General features: G+C 47.7%; 1 protein-coding gene across 1 annotated transcript in view; it reads left to right on the top strand.

Moving 5' to 3' along the window:
* The window catches only part of GBX1 (gastrulation brain homeobox 1), a gene marked incomplete at its 5' end in the record, with an annotated part of 17,891 nt that continues 1,262 nt past the window's right edge, over positions 1-16,629 (top strand). The window contains one exon of the mRNA XM_077761532.1: positions 1-394. Within this exon, the coding sequence (XP_077617658.1) occupies positions 1-394 (394 nt within the window). The remainder of the gene's footprint in view (positions 395-16,629) is intronic.

Below are 16,629 nucleotides of genomic sequence, written 5' to 3'. Positions count from 1 at the left end.
TATCCCATGTTCATGCCCTACCGGCCGCTAGTGCTGCCGCAGGCGCTGGCCCCTGCGCCGCTGCCTGCCGGCCTCCCGCCTCTCGCCCCGCTAGCCTCCTTTGCCGGCCGCCTTACCAACACGTTCTGCGCGGGACTGGGCCAGGCCGTGCCCTCGATGGTGGCGCTGACCACCGCTCTGCCCAGCTTCGCGGAGCCGCCCGACGCCTTCTACGGGCCCCAGGAGCTCGCCGCCGCCGCCGCCGCCACTGCCGCCCGAAACAACCCCGAGCCCGGTGGCCGACGCCCGGAGGGTGGGCTGGAAGCCGAGGAGCTGATGCCCGGCCGGGAGAAAGTGGCAGAGCCCCCACCGCCCCCGCCTCCGCACTTCTCAGAGACTTTCCCAAGTCTGCCGGGTAAGTGCTGGGGCCGACCAGGGCGCCGGGTGGGAGGCTCGTTCACTTGGAAATCCCAGACAGCAGCCCGCTCAGAATCTCGGCACCTGCCTGGGCCCTGGACTCCCAGGCCCCCGGCCGCTGGGTTCCGCAGAGCCACCTCCAGTTGTGTTCCAAACACGGCACCGCTAGAGCCCAGAGCCACTGCGCTGCTGTCTCCCAGAGCGCCTGAAGCCCCAGCAGGACTTCCCGGTACTCCTTTCCCACTTAGCGCCTTTTCTCCCAGCACCCCATCCCTCAAGCCTTGGCCCCCATGTCTCTTTTTAAGAATCCCTTCATTTCCCTCGTCTGCAGAGAATAGAGGAGCTGCAGCTGTGGGACTTCTGGGGACACTAGCAAGACCCCAGGGCGAGGGCACACTGGGGCAGCTGTCCGTTCAGTCAGGGGAAGGCAGTTCTGCGTTGACCCCAGATGGGCTCTGTGATGCAGGGGCAAAGGGAGGGTCTTAAAGCAGTGATGCTGTCTTAGCCTTAGTCATAGAGGTCATTTCTGAATTGGCAGATTTAGAGATCAGCCTTGAAGATCTGAGTAAGGGGCCCAGCACCTGCTGGACCAGGACTGACTGGGGGGTCAGCAGGGAGGCTACAGGCTGGGCTGGGTTGGGTGTGACACAGATGCCTGGAATCAAGAATCTAGCTAAGATTCTGGAACCAGTGAGATTCGGCTGAGAGATAATTCAGGAACCCTGGGTCTGCCATGGGACAACGCCCTCTCATTAGAGGCAGGGTGTATTACACTGAACCCTGTTCAGAATCAAAGTACTCAGAGCCCTCCTGACCTCCCTAGTCAGTCCTTAAACCCTAGAAGCCAGAAAAGCTTTCCCCTCTCCAGGGGCAAATCCAGGTGTGATGAGATACAAAGCTTATATGATTTAGTGGTCTCTATTTAAGAAAAAGAGGGGCTGCATGCAAGTGTGGGGTTCCTGAAGCTTAAACTTCTTTAGCACGAGGATGAATTCGCCTATGCTTAACCATTCGTCACATCGGCTTAGCGGGAGAACGTGACCTCAGGAGGCCTGGAGGCTGACTCTAGCAGAGGCAAGAAGGAGGTCCAAGAGTCCTTTTGTCCTTTGCCAGGAGAAGACAATTCCCGGTGATGGGTTTCTAGGCTCTTCCTTGAAATTGTCCAAAGGTCTCCTCATTCTTCCAGACTCCAAGCGCTGCTACAGGGCCCATCTTCCTGTTCTTTTCCCCTTTAGCCCTGGGCATTTTGGCTTTGGGGATTCGGTTATTGTTTTTGTACCTGGGTGGGCCACGGGGGTCCAGTGGCTAAAGTCTGAGCAGCATCTTCTAAGGAGCATCAAAAGGAAATGACAGAGCAGCACTTGGAAGGTGGGAAGAAATGTGCACAAGATTAAAGGGCCCGGAGGGGAGGGAGAAAGCAGCTGGCACGATGATGGGAAGGAGAATGAATCGGTAGCATTTTCGGAATAGGATGGTCCTAAGGTAGAGAAGAGCAAGGCAGGCTGTCAGAGGGATGGCTTCGGGGGCAGGAGGAGCTGGAGGAACCAGCAGATACCCGAGGAGGAGATGAGCTGGGGGAGGAGAGAGGGAGACCCCTGGGGAAGGGGAGCTGAGGGAGGAACACGCCCAAACCATGGCAGAACTTGTCCTACTCTTTCACATTCCCTTGGTTATTTTCACCCACTTATGGAATGGAGGCTCTTTTCTGAAGCAGATAGAATATTCACTGTAAAACCAGACAGTGAGTAAGAGGAGTAAGCAGAGGAAAAGAACAGAAAAGAAATATTGAGGAAAGAGGAATCGAGGAAAGGAAGGGCCAACAAATATGCTGTATTCCCAGATTATCCAGAGAGAGAAGATGAGACAGAAGAGGTCTGTCTATTGGAAGAGAGAGTTATAAGGGATTTCTAGCCTGGGCTGTAGGAAGAGCGAACAGCCTCTCTGGACCAGAGTGGGGTGTGTGTGTGTGTGTGTGTGTGTGTGTGTGTGTGTGTGTGTGTGTGTCAGTCAGACAGACAGACGGACAGACACCTTACAGAGGAAAAGTCCTGAGAGGTGCTAGAGTGAAGGTGATCAGCCGTGCTGGGAAGGGATACACATAAAGGCCTTACAGTGGGGCTTGTGGGGCAGAGCAGGAAGGAGAGATTTCTGAGGATAGTGACTGGAAGAGCTTTATCTGGAACCGCCGCCTGCTGTCACTCTCCGCGGACCCCTTGGACTCTTACCGCACCACTCACGTCCACCTGCCCAGTCCTCATTTTTCTCCTTAAGTAGTTAAGAAAAGGAGGTCCCAGAAATGTTAGACATGAAATCAGCATGGGGAGCGATGACACATGGCCCGTGCTGAAAATGGTGGGAAAACGGATATTTGGGAAGTTGTATTAGAATATTTAGTGTGAAATAAGAGAGGTTTTGCTTGAATAATGGGATTGAATCTCAACGTTAGAAGAGTTTGGAGAAAGACTGCTGTCTTTAAAAATGACAGAGGAGGAATTGCTGTCCTAGTGTGAATGGGTGACATTGGTCTGAAATTATTGATTTACATTTGTTTAGCATTTTACAGTCAGTAGCCCTATTAAATGAAATTATAGTGAAGATAGGCCAGTTTGGAGAATGAGTAAAGTTCTTTTTGTTAGGAATTACTTTTTTTTTTTTTTTAAATTTTGCTTCAAGAGAGACATCATCTTACTACAATTGATGGTGAAGAAAACAGAACTTTATTATGATTTGAGTACAAGGGTAGAAGCTCTCTTACAGGCAAAAAAAAAAAAATACGGTGTGCAGAAATAATGGGTAGAAAAGGTACTGAGAATGGTAGATTGAAAATAATTCTGGATTTAGAGTGTGGGAAACAGTGAGGATAACTGGAGAAGGTGTCTTGATAGAAGTGTGAAAAGAGGAGAAAATTTGGCTTCCTAGAGAAGATTTAAAAGTATGAGTCCTCAGAAGAGCCCAGATAGTGTTGTCTAGCAAGGCATTTATATAATTAAAAAAATTATTAGCCATATTGAAAAGGTAGAAATAAACATATGAAATTAATTATAATATATTTCATTAAACCCAGTGTGCCCAATAGTATTAGCATTAATCAATATAAAAATATTTAATGAGATACTTTATATCTTCTTTCCATATTGTCTTCGACCTCCAATGTGTATTTTATACTTCCAGCACATCTCCGTTGGATTAGCCAGGTTTCCAGTGGTCAGTAGCCTCACGTGGGCAGTGGTGACTTGTATTCAAACATAACTGATCGAAAGAGTCGTAAGAACAAAGTCATGTGAGAGTGACGGGGAAAGGAACTTTGACCTGGGGTGGGTGGTGAAGTTCTCTGTGTATTAAGAATAATGCAGAAAAGAGAGTAGTAAACCCTAAACGACCAAACTCTAAAAGGAGCAAGAGAGAGAGAGAGAGTTCGGCCTTGAGTGGGTTGGACAGCAGTGACCCTGCTGTATGTGAAGCTGCCTGTGAGCTCTAACTGACAGTAGGTCAAGACAGCTGACTTGAAGATGTGGTGCAGATACGCATTACAGAGGCAACGGGCGAAGGGGATGCTGGGTGCCCCGGGGACGATGGGAAGAGCTGTCCGTTTGGAGAAATACAGAAGAAAACTTTAAATCGGGGGGTGCTTAGAGCACGGTTCAGGGGGAAAGGCATTAGATTGCTTGAAAACAAAGACTTAAGAAGTGAGGGATGGCCCAGTCCATATATCATTGGCGGATGGATGATAAAAAATCTAGTGAGAGATGGGCTTGAAAGATAGTGCCCGTATTGAGCATGGTGACCAGAAGAAAACATTTGAAAAGAAAACATTGAAATGATACAGGAAAAAGAATATCTGGGACCAACTGGGAGATGGCAGTGTAGTGAACATTATTTTACAAAACTAAATTTAAAAATTTGTTAATTTCTGAATAGAGATTGGCAATAATGATAGAAACCATGCAAGGAGACTAGGAAACTTCCTAGAAGCCTGATGTTTGAGGGCTGATGGCTATAAGCGAAGCCCCAGTTGTAGCTGGTGAACGTTCTAGATGACCATCAATTAATTTTTGAATAGGTACCCATTAGGACTGTCAAGACATATTTACTCATGAGAGAAAAACAGGAAATGACAGCGTGATGTGGAATTAGAGACTTCTGTTAGAATTAGGAGGGAAGTTTTCTTGGACGCAGTGGAGACACAGGTCTTCCTAGACATGTTGAGGGAGAACACACGGTGAGAGCGTTTGCTCCGCTGACATTTATAAGAAGGCAAATGTTGCATTAACTTAATGTGACTGAAGGGACATTTATTTAGGAGTCATGACACATGTCCTCAGGTCTCGGCTTCATCACTTATTAGCTGTGCAGCCTTGGTAAATTGCTTCCTTCAATACAGGGAACATTTACTGTGTGTCTATTATGGGCTTAGTATTTTCAGGACACTAGGAGAGAGTCCAGTCTTCTAACTTCTCTAGGCTTAAGTTTCCTCATCTGAAACATAAAAGTTTCGATTCAGATTATTTTTAATGTTTCTGTCAGTTCCATAAAATGTTGTTCTTCTAGTTTCAGTGGATTTCATGGGCCTCTTGTAAAGAGATCTGTTAATTATTGGTAGGGGGAAAATTACATCTTTATTTTGCTTTATACCTAACTAAAATTTGGCATTTTCTTTAATTATGAGCGTAGGCCAGTAACCATAGTCGTTTCAGCAGTAACTGAGATTTTTGTCACCAATAGAAATTACAGATATTTTCTTACAAATTTATATAGGCTTTGGAGGCATCTTGTTTAACGAATTAATAAACATATGTGATTATAACACAAAGTCATTTTTAAATACCTGAAAAATGCATTTTTATGTAGTTGGCTTCTCATGTAATCCTGTGTGTTTTATGTTATACACATAAAAAGCATCATTCTGAGAAGGGGTTCATAGGTTGTATGAGACTGCCTAGGAGTTCATGGCACAAAAAGGGTTAAGAATCCCTAGTTGAGAGACAGAGATCTCAGATGTGACAAGAAGAAAATTTTATCCGGAGGATTAGAACGGGCCATTGAGGTGCCTTATACACTTGGCAGGGGGGAAGGGGGGGCTGGACAGAGAAGGACCTCTGCAGTGGCATATGGGAATATGGAGATACATATTTAGATGATTAGGAGGATAATTCTTATACTCAGAATGATGGGCATGAATAGTCTATACTGGAAATAATGGGAGCAAGGAAGTGACTGGAATAATGAGGGGGAAATCTATTAATTGGAAAGGAGGAACATGATATGATGAACCAGGTGCTTTGCATTGAGAGTAATGTCACCATGGGAAGCCATAGGCAAGAATTTTGCCTTGAAAGTAATGCGGAGGGGCACCTGGGTCGGTTAAGCGTCTGACTTAGGCTCAGGTCATGATCTCGTGATTTGGGAGTTTGAGCCCCGCGTCAGGCTCCATGCTGACCACTCAAAGCCTGGAGTGTGTTTCAGATTCTGTCTCCCTCTGACTCTGCCCCTCCCCTGCTCACACTCTGCCTCTCTCTCTTTCTTAAAAATAAATAAATATTTAAAAATTTTTTAAGAAAAAGAAAGTAATGGGGAAAGAAGGATCTTTGCCTTGAAGCTGGAAATTAGGAAGGAGAAATGAGAGCATAATGGATGCGCAAAAAGAGAAACTTAAGTAGGCATGATGGCAGGGTTTGGTGGGAGAGGATTTTTATCTAGAGGGAATAGGAAATGCCCCGTGCTGGGGTAGGAGAGAAGAGACCCCGAACCAATGGGAAGGACGGAGCTCTCTCTGCAGGTGCTGGTGCTCATGGCTACAGGGGTAGTGGTGACGAGGAAGGAGGTCTGGACTGGGAGTGATGGAGAAAAGGCTGGGGTTTTCACTGGAAATACGGTCATGCTGGGGAAAGCTGGCAGAGTAACACGGGAGAAACGCTGATGTGCTCATTGGGAGATGGAGTTTAGGGAGAAGAGAGGCTTGAATTTGGTGCGATAGAACAGCAGCTCACACACGCCGAACTGAGTTGTAGTGGGAAGAGTCAACGCATTACTGCACGTCATTGTGAAGCCACGTCTTCATTCCCTTCCCGTAGTGAGAAGGAAAGGAATAACCTTCAAGTGATGAAATGAAAAATCTGTATTAGAAGCGAGGGGGCTGCAGGGACTCGGAGTAGGGTTATGGGGGGGAAATGAGGATGGGAGAGCAACAGCAACAAAAATGCTCCTGAGCTGGGGGTTAGAGGAGGTGGCTTTCTCGACTGGATTAGGGCGGAAATGGTATTGCAGTGGAAGTCTGCACTGGGAGCAACGGGAAGAGAATAGTGCAGAAGTGTGCCAGGAGGAGGAAGACGAAATTATCCCGGGAGTGAGAGTGAGAAGCACCTTGTGCTGAGGTGGATGATCGCCGTTCGACACATTATGCATAGATACTAGAGATATGTGACTGGGCCGATCCTGGCAAAATCACACTGTGTCTTAACTTCCTCATCAGTACAATCAGGGTTTGATTTAGATGATCTCTAAGGTCACTTCCAGCTCTACAATTTTGTTTTATCTCTAGGGATACCTTTATTGATTAATTGTTTCCCTTGAGGGAAAAAAGGCATCCTGAGCAAAGGGGATGGGGGAAACTCTACACTTCTCGGTGCTGAATTGTGGCACCTGAAGAGGAGGCAGGCTGGCATATGTACGTCTTGCGGTGAAGGCAGGGCTGGGCTTGAGGACAGACGAGGTTTCGCCATCTGGGATTGGGGAGCTGTTATCAGACCTGTGGCTGCGTACGGTTGTCATATTATATGAGGGAGAGACATTTAATGAAGGTGAGTGATCTTATCAAGGCCAAAAACATTTGGGATTGGGGCACCTGGGTGGCTGAGTCAGTTAAGCGTCTAACTCTTGATTTCGGCTCAGATCTCATGATTGTGAGACTGAGCATTTGGCTCTGTGCTGGGTGTGGAGCCGGCTTAAGATTCTCTCTCTTCCTCTGTCCCTTCCCTGCTCTTGTTCTTGTTCTCTCTCTCTCTCTCTCTCCCTCTCCCTCCACCTCCCCCCAGTCTCCCTGTCACACCCCCATCCCTCCCTCCCTCCCTAAATAAATATATGACAAAAAACTTTTAAAAGCTTGGGGATCAGTTGTGTCCGACTTCACCTGGTGAGGAAGGAAGGGGTGCCCATCAGAGAGGGAGAAATAGAAAAGCTGTGTTGTGGAATCAGTGCCTGGCCTTCTCTCTAATGTCTTCACCTGGTACCATGTGTGTGCTAGGGTGGCGTTGGAGTCCAGCGTTCACAAAGGGATGGTGATGCACGGAGGATCGAGCATGGGCTTTGGATACAGATCTTGGTGCCCCCCTTTCTTTGTGAGGCAAATATTAACAGCAGAATGCTCAGTCCCCAGTTTCCTCACCAGCAAAACCAGGCGACAATACTTCCCTCACAGAGGTAAGGGTTAAATGAGGTGATACTTGCTCAGCACCCTAAAGTAGTAGGCGTGTAAGACATTGCTCGTATTGTCCGCATGCTGGACGTGGATGTGGAGCTTACCCGGGCATGAAGTTGGGGAAGACTTCTTTACTAAGACTTGTATAGGGTAGGTGACACTCTCTGCACTGATGGGAGAAATGAGCCTGGGAGTCATGATAGAAATAGCACCGTGTTCTGAGCAGTGTTTACACGGGGAGCGCTGGGAGAGAACCAGAGTATGCAGCCGATGAGGGTAGATTGTACATTTTTTCTTTGGCTCTTTCTCCGTCCTTTGATTTCTGTTTCACATTTCGACATTCTCTGTAGAACCCAAGACTACCCAGAACCCTTCTTCTGTGTTCCACCCAGGCCTGTTCTTCTCTTCACGTTGTATATGTATTAAAGAAAAAACCCACCTCTCCTTTCTTCACCAGAATTGCTACTCCCTCATATGTCTGATCTCGCTTGACATTAAGAGCAAAGCTATTGGAATAAAATAATTCACACTCAGATGGATTAAGGAGATTTTTAAAAGTCCAAATGAATTTCACAGTGGTGGAATATTAGGTGGCGTTACTATGAATAATTTCGGGTAATGTGAAGCACTGTTTTGGATGGGATGGCGGTGGAGTGAGGTGAAGAGACTTAGTTTCCCCGGAGTCATGCAGTTATTGTCACTTCCGCTTACAGCACTGGGTGCGGTCAAAGCTCTTTGGGTTGCAAGTGACGGTAGCTCAACTCTAAGCTAAAATGGGCGTTTATGGATTCACATGATTCTAAGTATAGGAGTTGAGTGGATCCAAAAACGCAAACACTATCTGTTAGATCTTTCTTTCCTTTCACTTGGCTGAAGGAAAGAGGCTTTGCCTCTTCCTCTCTTTGAGAGAGGTAGGAAAGGGCACAAGTATAAGCAGCGCTACATTTTTATAATCCTAATTTGAGACCCCGGTGGATTCCAGCACACACAAAATTCTAGAGTGAGTGATTCACTGGAGTCCAGCCTCCCGGGAGATAGGAGATGGGACCTTAGGATTGGTCAGTCCAGGCCACGTACTGCATGGCCGAGAAGGTGGGGAAATGCAGTTGACAGGCCACCATGCTGGGTAGGTGATGAGAGGCAGTGCCCAGAGGGAGCCGGTGTTGTTCAGGAACACGGGGAGGGAGGGATGCTGAGCAGACAAAAACAAATCCCAAACAGATGTCTACCTCAACCCAAAAGAAAGAATCTACCTTGACTCCCTCTCCCTGGCTCAATAAGTACTCCTAAGAGTGAGGGAAGAGACAGGGAGAGTGGAACACTTTAGAGAGCTCTGTAATGAGCAAGGTGGAGAGAGATGGGGATCATAGAAAATGTCTGGTCCTCAGCGAGGCTGCATCCTGTACAAGAAAGAGCTGTACCTGATGGAGATGATGGAGATATTTGTAAACTAGAAGCTAGAAGGGGCATCTGGGTGGCTTAGTCGGTTAAGCGTCTGACTTTCGCTTGGGTCATGATCTCGCGGTTCGTGGGTTCGGGCCCCGCGTCGGGCTCTGTGCTGACTGCCAGCTCAGAGCCTGGAGCCTGTTTCAGAGTCTGTGACTCCCTCCCTCTCTGACCCTCCCCTGCTCACGCTGTCTCTCTCTCTCTCTCTCTCTCTCTCCTAGAAATAAATAAAACATTAAAAAAAAAACAACAACTAGAAGCTAGAAAAAGAAATGGATAGTAAAACAAAACCGGTTCCATAATTTGGTGATATTACTTTTTAAATGAAAAAATACAGGGGCACCTGGGTGGCTCAGTCAGTTAAGCATCTGACTTTGGCTCATGATCTCAGCTTGTGGGTTTGAGCCCCTCCCCTGCTCTTGCTCTCTCTCTCTCTCTCTCTCAAAAATAAACATTTAAAAAATTTTAAAGAAATACATTTCTAAATAAAAGGAATACTGACTGGTAAGATTACTTCATACAAACAATAAGACCAGAAAAAATTAGATCTGGGGCGCCTGGGTGGCTCTGTCTGTTAAGTGTCCGACTTTACCTCAGGTCATGATCTCATGGTTCGTGGGTTTGAGCCCCGCATCGGGCTCTGTGCTGACAGCTCAGAGCCTGGAGCCTGCTTCGGATTCTGTGTCTCCTTCTCTCTCTGACCCTCCCCTGCTCATGCTGCCTCTCTCTCTCTCTCTCTCTCTCTCTCTTTCTTTCTCTTTCTCTCTCTCTCTCTCTCTCTCTCAGAAATAAATAAAAAAATAAAAAAAATTTTAAACAGAAAGATCTGGGAGGAATTTTGTCTTGGGGAATGATGGGAGAAATAGCCTATTAAGAACAAAGGTGAAATTTGGTAAGTGAGCCCTCTCTGAGCGTGGTAAGGGAAGGTATTAATGATGAGGCTGGAGCTCTGGAGTGATGAGTGAAAGGGATGAGATCTAACTAAAACCAGGTTTGGTAGGAAGATTATTTATATGATGAGGCATCTGGGCATTTACTTCAAGTGGGAAGGGGAAAGAAGATATTTTTTTTCCTGGAAAGGTTAGAAGGTCCATTGGTTGGACATTTAGGAGACCAAGGTTCTAGACATTAATCTCCCTCTAGCTGTGTGATTTAGGAAAATCATTTAATCTTTCTGAAACTCAGTTTTTTCACCTGAAATAAGGTGACCCACCTTCCATTAGTGCTACTAATAGGTCTACTTTATTTCATTGAGTTGCTTAAAGGTAAACGATAAGTGTGGAAATGTTTTTGGAGCATTAAAGTTTACAAGGGTGCCCTTGCCAATGCCAGTGTTGGTGTGCCATGAGAGGAACTCTGAGCTTGGAGCGGTGGGGAAATTGCCCTGAACTCGTCGTGAAGGTGGGAGGGGTCTCGATGGCAGCAGCTTAGAGAAAATTCTCCTGTCAGTTTGGAGAAAGGAATGCTGGAAGGCTCATAGGAAAAGTGGAGAGAGAACGTGAGAAGGAATTTTCCTTAGTGCAAAAGTTCTAGGAAGGAGGAGTAGCATGAAATGAATGGGGACGAGTGAAAAACAAATCGAAGTGAGCTAACTGCTGTAAATGATGAGAGAAAGTACCGTCTCCAAAAAGAACAGAGAAATAATTCTGTGCTAGGCATCATGATGAAGATTTGGAAACAAGAATGGTGGCAAACATACCTCTTTTTTGAGGGATGACCCGAGTTTCTTTCTACCTTTTGCCCTCACCCTAGTTTTGTATTCAGGAAGCTGAGTAGTTTGGGGGAGCGTGAGGGTAGTTGTTTTGGAAGGACAGGGAGGTCAGAACTGAGTATCCGGAGGGAGAGACTTCTCTTCAGTGAATAATAAAGGCTGTTGATTTTATAGAAGCGGAAACCGAACAGGACGGATGAGGGACAGCACAGGGGCTCTGTGAGTTCCCATAGCTGGGGGTCTAAGTGGCTTCCCACTCCTCGGGTGGTTTTCTGCACCACAACCCAGGCCCAGCCCACCGTTCTTCGTGCCCACGGCCGTGGACTCCCCCCTCTCGGTGCAAGTCTGGTGCTATTTAGTTTTTCCCCTGGAGAATACCTTCCATGGATTCTGTGGCCCTTCATTTCTTCCCCAGCCTGAGCAGACTCGTTCATAAGATGGGCTTTTCTGTATCGCTGGTGCTACTGCTTCCCTTCCCCTTGGAAGCAGGCCCCGTGCAAGTGTGTCCCTGGAGCCCGAGCGCTGCTCTCTGGAGGGGGAGTATACTCCCGGCACGGACCTGACAGGTGATTGCAGCACGAACCTTGTGATTTCTGGTTCTTAGGATAATCACACCCACTGTGAGAATTCATAAGAACTCTACATGTTTCCTGATAACTGGTCTGCCCACAGTCACGGGATAGACACCACACTTCATTCTGATTCTAGACTTGGACGTAAGGAGTAAGCTGGAAACTCAACGCACTCTTACATTACCAGTAGCATCACTTTCATACGCCAAGAACGGAACCTTTCTGTTTGGCCTATCTATGTACATAGGCAAATTGTTTCCAATTACTTTTGTTTTTCTGCTGCTGAAATTATTTTCCTCAGAATCATTATTTCCCATGTAAAATTTTCAATGAGGTCTTATTTTATGGATCAAGTTTTTTTGTTCCTATCAACCAGTTACAGCATCTGCAATTAGTAATTTACTTTCATGGACATTCTATCTACCAAGTCCAATTATTCTAAATCAAATATTGCAATTAGAAATTTAACCAAAAAAAATCTGCTTCTGTCAGTTTTTAGTCAAGAACACATTTTTTTCTATTTGCAGCTTGTTTTATTTTGTTTGATTATATTTACCATTAATATTCATTACGAATCAGATAAAATAAAATAGCTTGCATTTATTTTGTAGCTCATCCATAAGGAAAGAGTAAGCTGTTTCAGGCTTACTATATTGTTTCGTTTTTGAGAGAGTGTGCACGTGCACAGGAGTCGGGGAGGAGCAGAGAGCGAGCGAGAGACTCCTAAGCAGGCTCCAAGCTCTCGCTCAGTGCGGAGCCCCAGTCCCACAGCTCTGAGACCATGACCTGAGCAGAGATCAGGAGGTGGACGCCTAACCGACTGAGGCACCCAGGTGCCACACGTATATTGTTAAAGGCTGGTCTCCCTTTTTGCTCCATCCAATTCTTCTGAATATGTTTCCTTCGCTTCGGGCATTGATTCTTCAAGTGCTCCATCTTAGGAGAGCAAAGAGTGGGGAGCAGGGGAAGACGTGTTGCTTTGCTCCAAACGCAGCAGTGTCTGGGGGGTAGAAAGGTAGGGGTGTGATTTTTCAGCTTTTTACTCTTTTTCCTCCAGAGTTTCCCCCCTATTTTCTATCCCTTTTCTCAACTCTCCAGCACTTTGGGTTTCTCTGACTCGTCATTTCATTCTCCTGCCACACCATCTACCCCACTTCTCTCTTGCCCAGTCCCCTTTCTGGCTTCTTCCACTTTTCCTGTTCTTTCCCACTTCTCAGTGGTATTCCCTGCCCTAGACCTTCTCCTTTGAGGGTGAGGCTGGACCTCCCCCTCCCAGTGGCTGTCTCTTATTGCCCTGCCCCCACCTGCTTCCAGGAGTTCCTTATCAGAGCCCTCAATGTCATGATTATAAAGGCTCAGACAGAAACCCTTGCCCCTGTCGCTCAGCAGCCCACCGGGATCAAGTAACCAAGAGAGGTGGTGAACCTGTGCCCCTCGTGCGGCTTTAAAAGCAGCCTGAGGGAGGCCTGCTTCTGTGGGCCTGACTTGATAGAATCTGTGTGAAGACAGAGGGATGGATGATACAGATCTCCGGGGGGGCCCTGCCACATCAAGGAAGCTGGGAGCCTCGTCTCAGTCACCATCACTTAGATTTATGGGACGCCCCCTGGGTGCTTGGAGCTGTGCTAAATGATTTCCCCCTTCAGGCCCTGAAACCCAGTTTCTGCCTTTTTAGCAGCTGTTTAAAATATTGTAATATTGGGCTGTGTTTTTATAAGCTTTTATTATCTTTTTTTATCATTTACTACAAACCATGTTTTAAAAATAGAAGGTTTGAGGATTTAGTAATGACGTATTTTCATTTCATTTTCATGTATTTGGTAACAATATGTATAGTGATGAGGGATTTCCCTTCATTTCTTTTAGCACAGGACCCTGTAGAGTCCCGCTCCCGGTGCATATGGGTTTCTCTCCAGCCAATGTGAGATCAGAGGGCATATTGAAAAGTGAGTGGAATAATATGGAGAGGATGTCTTCTGGGCACTGGATGGGGTGGGGTTGTGGGGAATATCTTAGGAGAGGCCTGGGGACGGAAGAACAGAGGTAGAGATGGGAGTGGGAGAGAGAGGGAGGAAGGGAGAAGAGACTGGGACTAGGTTTTTATTTAGTCAACAAATATGTATGGAGTGCCCACTCTGCACATGATTTTCTAGATGCCAAAGGTACAGCGGTGAAAAAAATATATTAAAAATCCCTACCTTCATAAAGCTTATATTCTAATAGGAAAAGACAGCCAGTAAAATAAACAAAGTTGGTGACATGTGCTATGGGAACAAATAAAGCAGAAAAGCAAGAGAGGAATACTGGGAGTTTTCTTTTTTTTATTTTTTTAAATAATTTTTAAAAATTTTTTAAATGTTTTACTTATTTCTAGGAGAGAGAGAGAGAGACAGCGTGAGCAGGGGAGGGTCAGAGAGAGAGGGAGTGACAGACTCTGAAACAGGCTCCAGGCTCTGAGCTGGCAGTCAGCACAGAGCCCGACGCGGGGCTCGAACCCATGAACCGCGAGATCATGACCTGAGCGAAAGTCGGATGCTTAACCCACTAAGCCACCCGGGTGCCCCGGGAGTTTTCATTTTAAGAAGATGATCAGGGAACGTCTCATTGGTAAAGTAAGGACCTGAGGGACACCAGAGATGAGCCGGGGCAAAAACCTAGGTGAGGAGCCTAGTGTTCCAAACGGAGGGAGAACCTGGGGGGTGGGGGGAGAGGGCAGGGCAGAAGCAGGTTGGAGAAACCAGGGAAACCAGGTTGGAGAAAATGGTGATGAACTAGGCGGGAAGTGATTCTGACTTGGATTAGTTGGACGCAGAGGAGTGGGGAGAAGGGCAGGCTCTGGGACTGGGCATGGGTTGTGCGAGAGAGGAGTGAAGGTTGGATTTGAACAGCAAGGCGGATGGAGCCACCGTTAACCAGTCTGGGAGGGACGTGGGCACAGATGGCGAAGAGCCGGTTTGGGGGAGAGGCCAGGAGGGCCGTTTGGGACGTGCGAAGTTTGAGTTCTGTGAAAATGGAAACGAGCCTGAGGAGGAGCCATTAGTGAAATGAAGGAGGAAACCGAGAGTGTGACTGTGGGCGGAGAGCAGAATGTATTTGGCGTGGAGGTACGGGCGACAGTGTGGGACGAGAGGGGAGCATGGTGGGGAGCAGTATCTCCAGACACTCCGTGAAGCTGCTGCCGGGGCAGCGTAGACCAGCTGCTGAAGAGAGCAGAGCACACTTGCNTAAACTAGGGGGTGCCACGTGGGTTTTGAAGTCAGATAAGGAATGAAGCACCAAAGCAAGAGAAGGCAGGGGCTGGGGATAAAAGTGCCCTTGAGATGTGAAGCAGCTGGTTGGGATGGAGGTGGGTAACCTGGGTGGGTGGGTGTGTGTGTGTGTGTGTTGGGATGGAGGTGGGTAACCTGGTGTGTGTGTGTGTGTGTGTGTGTGTGTGTGTGTGTGTGTGTGGCAACTCTGGCCTCCAAGGAGAGTGGAAACATGGTTCTCAAGGAAGAGAAATGGGCGTAGATCGATTGCATCGGGGAAGGGAAAGGGCAGCCCTGGGGCCAGGACCCGGGAGAGTCACTGGGCTGGTCCTAGAGGCCCCGAGAAGTCCCTTCTGGAACACAGGCGGGTGGGGAGGTGCGCTGGAAGGCGTTCTAGCCGCGTAGCCGTGTGCACACACGCTTCGTCCTTAAAGCGCTTCACCATTCCCTGAAGTTACTTCACTTTGGACCGGATTTCCCAGCTCAGGGAGATGAGTGTCCGCGTGACGCGTGGTGGTTATAGACAGGTGCGCTCCGGCACTTAGGAAACCCTGCCCCCTTCACACACTCAACCTGACGGTAAAAAGCTGACTGACTGTACAGTTTACAGATTATCCATTTACTCGTGTCCTCTTTCCTATTGGTTGGTTTTCTTTTGAGTTTTTGTTTCACGGCTTATTGGTCCTTTGGGCGGCAAACAAGGCAGTTTTACAGCTCAGCGACTGAAAATATCTGTAGTGCATTCTCTGCAGTTCTGACACGACTGTCGGCGGCCAGGATTAAACCCAATGATGGAGTTAAGTATTAGAATTACGTATGGATTTAAAATGCCTTCTATGGCTGATTACAAATAATCAGTAATCTACTAAATGAGCCCAAATTTATTTTACATTTTCTCCTCTATGTTTCCCCTTGCTGTGCTTCTTCCTTCATCCCCTCCCATATCCCCTCCAGTTCCTCCAGCTGACATCAAGCTCCGGGGCCTCAGGATTCTGCACTTGAGCAGAAAGCAGCTGTTTGTGCAGCTCAGGCATCCTTGGTTGGGAAAGAGGGAAGGTGGGAAAGAGGTGATGTCACTTTACAATTAAGGAGTAAGGGAAGGACGAAAAAGGGACTCGGAGGGCTGAGCAGCTGGAAGAAAAACATGGCCACAGAGAAGGTGGCACGTAGCCGAGGGCGCTCCCCGTTCTGGGCCGGAGGACCTGGCCAAGGAGAATTGGAAGTAGGAGTAAGGAAACCTCTTGAAGCCTTTGATAATATTTCTTGGGCCCAGATGTGGGGTGGAGGGCGGAGTCGGTGAGGATGGGGAACGAGATGACCCTTGGGTTTCCACCTGGAAATGAGGTGCTCAGATTCTAGATTAGGGAAGAGGGAAGGTGGGGAGGCAGAATAGAGTTCAACACTGGGGCAGGTGGGGATTCCTAGGAGGGGAACAAAGGCCCCTCTATCCTGCAGGGGTGCGGCCTTCTACGTTGCTTCCGCCTGCCTGTGGTAGGCTCCTAAACTATAGCTCCTGTACTATAGGAGGCTGCCTATAGTAGCCTCCTGCCTGAAAGGCTCCTAAGCCAGGCCCCACACTGCTTCATTCTGGGACCCGAGGCCGTGCAGTCTGGATTTGGAGGGGTGCTGAAGGGGTGAAAAGCGCTTGGTCTGGGTTTGGAGAGAGCTGGGAAGGTAGTGGGTAGGGAGGAAGAGGTTGGCGGGGGTAGAGTCGGCTCACTGTCCTGGGAATGACAGGCCTTTGAGATGCACTTACTGCCTCCTCCACTGTGCGGTAGTGAAGTCTGTGCCGGTTAATACCTTTCTTTCCATCTCTCTGTCTTCCCTGGACCTCCCCCCCCC

Source organism: Crocuta crocuta, unplaced genomic scaffold (genome assembly GCF_008692635.1).
Source record: "Crocuta crocuta isolate KB4526 unplaced genomic scaffold, BGI_CrCroc_1.0 scaffold408, whole genome shotgun sequence".
Classification (NCBI taxonomy): Eukaryota; Metazoa; Chordata; class Mammalia; order Carnivora; family Hyaenidae; genus Crocuta; species Crocuta crocuta.
Note: the sequence above shows the minus strand (reverse complement) of the source record. Positions and strands in the feature narration are given on the sequence as shown.